Genomic DNA, 6,360 nt, shown 5'->3' on the forward strand with positions numbered 1-6,360 from the left:
ATAGGCATATATTTATGTGAAAAAACATGCCATAGTGCCACGTCTAAGCCCTCGACCTCCCGGCAAGATATATACATGACTACAACCGTGGCATCTATTTTCGCATATATCAGACTATGTACATTATAGCATTCGGTCCCACATAACAAAAGCATTGAGAGTGAGGTAGATATTTTAGTTTCACATTATGAATGTGCCACGACACGACAACGTGCTTAACGCTAGTTGTATAGTAGGGTCACAAAAGTGGTTTGGCCACTCAAGTGCTTCAAGCAAGGACTTGAGTAAATTGAGGATGACAATTGGATACAAATTTCATGAGTGTAGGTTTAAAATGTGAAGAAGGCCCTAATTTCCAGCATTGACTGAGAAAGTTAAAAATAAAAGAAACTACTTTTCTAATAATACTAAAACTTGCATAAAAATTAATTGCTTAACTTGGACAAGTATCAAGCGAATGGCATATGTCTAGACTCATATGAATACCATAGATATTCCAAAGCTCTATAGCACAATTATGAGCCTAGTCAAAATTATTTAACTTGCCTTCGAGAGACAAAAACTGAACAAATTACTCCAAAGAGAAGCCGTGGAAACACACCTTTAGTCCTTGAAATATTTACTTGATGTTTTTTAATGAACTTATCCAATATGTTGAGCATTCTTCTTTGAAAGGTGTAAGTGAAACTTTTTTACATAAGTCCCTTAGAGCCACATGTAAGTGAAACTGGTGCTAACAATGATTAAATCAAAGGAAAGGTGTCAAAGAGTGTGGAAAAATTTGCTAGATCACAAAAAGCCCTTTTCTAGTTTGATGGTATGTAAGTGTAATACACAAAAGCCTTGTTCTCTTTTGTTTGAGTTATGGCTTTATGCATGCATATAACATTGAATTACCTCTTCTATGCAAACCTTCATGTAGTTATCTTGACTCTTGAGCCTTACAAAGTAAAGGACATTTGCACATGTTTCCGTTTGCATTCCCCAAGTAGTTGTGATTCAACATGATGGGGGAATGGTATGTATATATATATATATATATATATGTATGTATATGACCAGGAATGTGGTTCATGAGGGTAAGCTACTTTTCTTGGACCAATCGTATCGAATATTTTCGAACTTTGAAGATTCTAGAATTGGTTGCCTCTGAAAGTTTGTCCGAATTGCCAATTTTGGGGGGCTATGTCAAAAGAAATGACTGTTTTTCCGTCACTTGTTGTGACTCGAAAGGAAAGACTTTGGCTCACCAATTGTGCATCACATTGCCAATTTTGTCCCCAATTCCTTTTCATAGGCATCCATTGTGTTTTAGATCCCTTGATCCAAACTGCATGCACATCACCACGTCCACCCACGTTCGAGATTAAGACAAGGTTGAAGTATCTAGATCCATTTAAAGTAAATCGAATCCCTCCTTGTTTCACACAAGGAACCCTGCACTCAAATGAGCCTCAAATTATGAAGTGACAGACATCAACAAAGGACAATATCTCATGTCTCATGAAGGCTATTAGTCTAAGCCGAGACGAGTCCAAGTGTTAAAGACCTCGTAGAGAGTGACAATGATGCTAATATAGATAAAATCACTCTAGCTATGCTACTAGAATACCTATAAGAGTATGAGGCTAAATCAGATATTTTCCTTTGCAATTGATTTAATAGGCCAAGTTAAACTTTGTGCTAGTTTTTTGGGATCCTAAAAATCATTCCCCTACATTAAACCTTAGCATTATGGTACAAGATCACATCTTATAATGGAATACAATATAGCCCTAGAGAGAACCACACCTTCGATACATGATCGGTACAATGCCCGCCCTATAAGCGGCTATCTTGAGAAAGGCTGGTTGAGCCATGTCAAAGTGTGAGCGAGGAGGGTTGCACCAGCCTCCTTGGTCATTGGGTAAGCCATAGTTGGGAGGGCAAAAATTGGTGGCAGTGATGACAATGGAAGGGTCACCATGGTTGCACCACTTTGGATCATTCCAACACTTTATTTCAAAACATGCACCACAGGTGAGCCCTCCATTAAAAAGTACCGTGCTCAATGCTGCTGTACTTGAACCGTAGCCTGCGGTATACAAGTTGCCATATCCACACGCACCTCCTAATTTAACCACATGACAAGGTAAATCAAGTTAATGAGACTGCACCGTAAGTGAAAGAAATAGCACTATCAAATCCACTACGTTATGTTAAAAAAATAAATGGAAAATAGACATATGGGAGAGCCTCTAGATGCAAATTTTGATACGGTCTGTAAGTGGGGGGGGGGGGGGGAAGCTGTTATTTTAATTGTGCAGCTTCGGAAAGCAGCAACTCAGCGAGCTTGCTCGGGGGTGGCTACGAGAGCTATTGGAGGGTATTCATTGGCCTGGCGGGGGTTCGAATCCGTGCCACCCTTTTACTTGGGTAGTGAATCATGCACTTGTGCGAACCTCAGAGAGTATCCGGGAGTTAATGAATAAAATAGGATGATTGTTTAACTATGAATTTAAGGACTACAAATAAGATCTCTAGAATAGGAGTGAGTATCTGCAAGAAAGCATTTTGGTTGGAAAGGGAGTATTTACCCATCTCACCCGTTTTTGGCTAAAGTATCGAGTGGATCCCAAACATGAGCCAAATAGAACTCCCATGTTTTTAATAGAAAAGACAGCCTTCATGAACAAATTTTACATGGATAGCCATGGGATAATGTTGATGCAATCCAGGAATCCTCCTGGATTGTAACGTGTCTAAGGTACAAGCGATAGTGAGGTAGGAATCGATCTTCAAACCTTGTGTAATTTGGTAATCACATGCACTAACCCACTTGGTCTATCCCACTCTTAAAAATGCATTCCATCACACTACAGGGCAATGTGATTCTTGCTTTATGAGGAAAAACAAAGTATGCATTACAAACAATTAAGCTAGTGACTCGAGATTAATGTGGCTTCATTAAATGAAGCTGAGGTTAAAAATTGAAGCTCTCTCTGTCTCTCTCTCTCTCTCTCTCTCTCTCTCTCTCTCTCTCTCTCATATGCTTACCCATGGTGCCGGAAGCGTCGCTGCCCCCATAAAAGGTTGCAGAGGCTTGAAGCCAGCCAGAGTCATAAGCTTGGCAATAGCCCATCAACAACAGAGCAACAATTGGGAGCATTACTGAAGCAAAGAGTAGAAAAGAAGGGGCCATTGGGTCTAAGGATTTTGGGTTGTTGGGGATGAAAGGCAGGGTATTTATAAGGCTCAACTGCCACTAACGGTTCTCTCTCTCTCTCTCTCTCTCTCTCTCTCTCTCTCTCTCTGAGCACCCAATACAAATGCATACAGAAGAGAGTGAGAAGAGATAATGAGATACCTTTTCTCAAGAACGATGATGGCCGCTCATGTAGTGAGGAGCAAGGCTTGCCTACTTTCATGTTGGTGGTGGGATAGACGAATATAAGAGGCGCCCACTCTCCATTATCATCATCATCATCCACCCCTCCTTTGTTCCCCAACTGTTCAGATGTTAGCCCTTCATGCGTGCCCGCACACAAGGTGAACCCTTCCTCTTGACTCCTGCTCCAGGCCTTCGACAAGGGTGGGCTCTTCTTCGTCTCTCCTCTTCCTCATTGTGCTAGCAATTGGCTCGCTAGTGCGCAGATCCCCGACGAGAGCGCGCGCGAGAGAGAGAGAGAAGAAGAAGAAGATATGTGATAAACACTTAAAGACCAAGTTTTGAACTCAAGACGTGCCCTTGATGAGAAAGAGATCAATCACATACCTTCTCTGTCTCCTTATAGCATTTTTACTTTTGTTTTGGGTGACATTGTTATTGTTTCTATTTCATAATGTCATCTTTGCTATAACATAGCTGGTGAACTTTCCTCGGTATCACTTTGAAGACAACAAGTATCTCCCATGGTCTCAAAACCTTTTGCTTTTCTAATTATCCACTTCTTAAATCCTCCTCCCTGTCTTTAATGAATATATCTAATATTTCCATATGTCTTTTCTATGAGCCATGCACACCTACGTGAAGTACCATGACCAACCTATCCCCACTCCCCCAATTTGCTATGACCAAGAAGAGAACAATTTTCTTCCGACACAAATGCTTTATCTGTGCGTCCAAGATTCAAGGTCCATTACATGGTTGGACACAAGTCTCTCCTTTTACACCACTCTTTGTTTTTGTGTGCTTTTCGGAGTTTGCAATCTGCAAATCTAGTATTTAAATTTTATGAACAATTTTAAAAATATGGATTCGGGTGTCACCATATACTCTCTCTCTCTCTCTCTCTCTCTCTCTCTCTCACACACACACACACACACACACACACACACACACACACTTACTTACTTACTTACTTTTGGGTCAATTTTGCCTCCCACCCAGTTGCCCTTGACCACCTTTTCCAAGCAACGCCATGCAAAAAGATTTTGAGAAAGCTTTGAGCCACTTTCACTTTCAACACACATGATCACAACATAGCCCTCACCTTTCAACTCCAAGGCACAAGCTTTTTGGAGACCAATATCCACCTAGTTCACATGACACAAGATGCTTATTGGAAGAATTTCAAGTTATAAAAAGATCGTTTCCGGCAAGGTAGTTGTGACACCTTCTCCATTGGAGCAATATGCTAAGACTTAAGCATTTGCCACTTCAAAGAGCACGGGTGCAAGAGATTCTACAAGTTTGAGGAAAAGAGGCTACAAGATGCACCTACTTTAAAAAATCCATACGTTCTTGTATCTCATAAAAGACATTGCCGTTACGTGCATGGAAAAGACAACATAACATTGTTCATCAATCAAAAGCTGGCATCAAAATCACTGACAATATTGTTAGGTGATTCATAGGTTCTATGAAAATTGTCAACAAATAACTCGGTCAGCTTGCAAGTCCTAATGGTGGACTCGGTTGAAATAAACTTACACTCACAAGATTCAAACGTTATTCAAAAAGCAATTTTAGGTATATCAACAAATTTAATTATTACTTAATGATACCTAGACTACATATCTATTTTTGTAAAAATGTGTGCATATGTGAGTTTACCAAACAACTCGTCTACTTTTGGGCAATAAATTCTTATTTTTAATAGTAATCACGTAAGACCACGATAGTTTGTGCACATCCACATACTACCATATGTTCTCTTCACCAACAAAATGAGGGAAGCCCATAATGAAGAGCTAAGTTGACTAACCCTACAATTGAGTTAGTCAACAAGCTAATGTTCACCTCAATAGTCTCAAAATAACTTAATTTGTAAGCTAATTTGCTAACATGCTTACTACATGTAGAACATGTTGATGATAACTTAGGTGGTAAATCTTATGGGAAAACATCATTATGTTCCATTAAAAGTTTGTTAAATTTATGAGCAACTTTTGCTTGTTGTGATGACTAAGAAATTGTGTCATAAAATCTAATATCTAACCAACCCAAATGATTTTCTCATATTAAACTGATCATTTAATGTGGGAGAATAAACGGGAACAAGGGTTAAGATATAGACATGTGCTTATAGATCTATCTCAACACGGGGCCAATGGTAAAGGGGCCCAAATAAGAGATGGTCTATCAAAGAGTAAGGCTAACCAATGGAGCATAAGACCTTAGGGTTAGCTTCATTGAAGACCTCCAATAGTTAGTGTAAAAGTCCTTTGACCTTAGGTAAGCTAGGGTTGAGCTTGAGGTGGGAACCCGACCCAAGCTTGAGGTGCTTGAGGTGGAAACCCGGCCCAAGCTTAAGGTGCTTGAGGTGTTTGATAACTGAGGTGCTGAAGATGCTTGAGGTGCTTGATTATTTAGATGCTTGAGGTGCTTGACATGCTTGAGATGTTAGCGTTGTACTTGAGATGAGAACCCAGCCTAAGCTTGAAGTGCTTAAGGGCCAAGCTTGTGGTGGGAACTGGGCCTAGTCTTGAGAGGCTTGAGGTGTTGACGAGTGCAAAGCGCGACACGAGCCCCGACAGCCTCGTAAACGTTGGAAGCCGATGCACACCGCAAGCCGGTCACAGTGAAGCGAACAGGGGGCACCACCTAGCTTTGAGCGGCTAGGACGCAGACAACGGTGATTTGAAATATCACGGACTCTCTCTCTCTCTCTCTCTCACACACACACACACACACAAAGAGAGAGAGAGAGAGAGAGAGAGAGAGAGAGAGAGAGAATGACAGGTGATTAAAACCCTCGGGGGTGTGAGGGAGAATTATTTTCTTGCAATATTTACAACAAGCTTATTTCCGGCGAGGTGGCAATCATACAAAGGGAGAGATAGTGAGCCTACTGGTGCGTTCTCTAGAGATGACTCACCGACACGAAAACCTTGCTAACATGAGTGTGTGTGCATCGACCATTGGAGTCGAGATGTGGA

The 6,360-nt window shown here is 40.8% G+C and overlaps 1 protein-coding gene across 2 annotated transcripts; it reads right to left on the minus strand.

The window, feature by feature from the left end:
• Nucleotides 1-784: 784 nt before the first annotated feature.
• On the minus strand, nucleotides 785-3,716 carry LOC147448647 (expansin-A8-like). Of its 2 annotated transcripts, none has more exons than XM_086521197.1 (3): nucleotides 3,037-3,299; nucleotides 1,792-2,110; nucleotides 785-1,437 (listed from the first exon to the last, which is right to left on the minus strand). In XM_086521197.1, the coding sequence occupies exons 1-3, from the start codon at nucleotides 3,179-3,181 to the stop codon at nucleotides 1,134-1,136; spliced, it is 768 nt and encodes a 255-aa protein (XP_086377323.1). In that variant the 5' UTR covers nucleotides 3,182-3,299; the 3' UTR covers nucleotides 785-1,133. The 2 variants fall into 2 exon arrangements, with proteins under 2 accessions (XP_086377323.1, XP_086377322.1); XM_086521196.1 differs by lacking the exon at nucleotides 3,037-3,299 and adding an exon at nucleotides 3,347-3,716 and having other exon boundaries at nucleotides 806-1,437.
• Nucleotides 3,717-6,360: the final 2,644 nt, after the last annotated feature.

Source organism: Adiantum capillus-veneris, chromosome 10, assembly GCF_014529385.1.
Source record: "Adiantum capillus-veneris isolate H3 chromosome 10, ASM1452938v2, whole genome shotgun sequence".
NCBI lineage: Eukaryota > Viridiplantae > Streptophyta > Polypodiopsida > Polypodiales > Pteridaceae > Adiantum > Adiantum capillus-veneris.

What these genes read in the sequence shown, in the direction of transcription:
- LOC147448647 (XM_086521197.1), bottom strand. Translation starts at nt 3,181, where the DNA reads ATGGCCCCTTCTTTTCTACTCTTTGCTTCAGTAATGCTCCCAATTGTT. An exon ending in CGACGCTTCCGGCACCATGG is followed by an intron (nt 2,111 to 3,036) that starts GTAAGCATATGA and finishes TGGTTAAATTAG; the next exon opens with GAGGTGCGTGTGGATATGGC. An exon ending in GTACCGATCATGTATCGAAG is followed by an intron (nt 1,438 to 1,791) that starts GTGTGGTTCTCT and finishes ATTTGAGTGCAG; the next exon opens with GGTTCCTTGTGTGAAACAAG.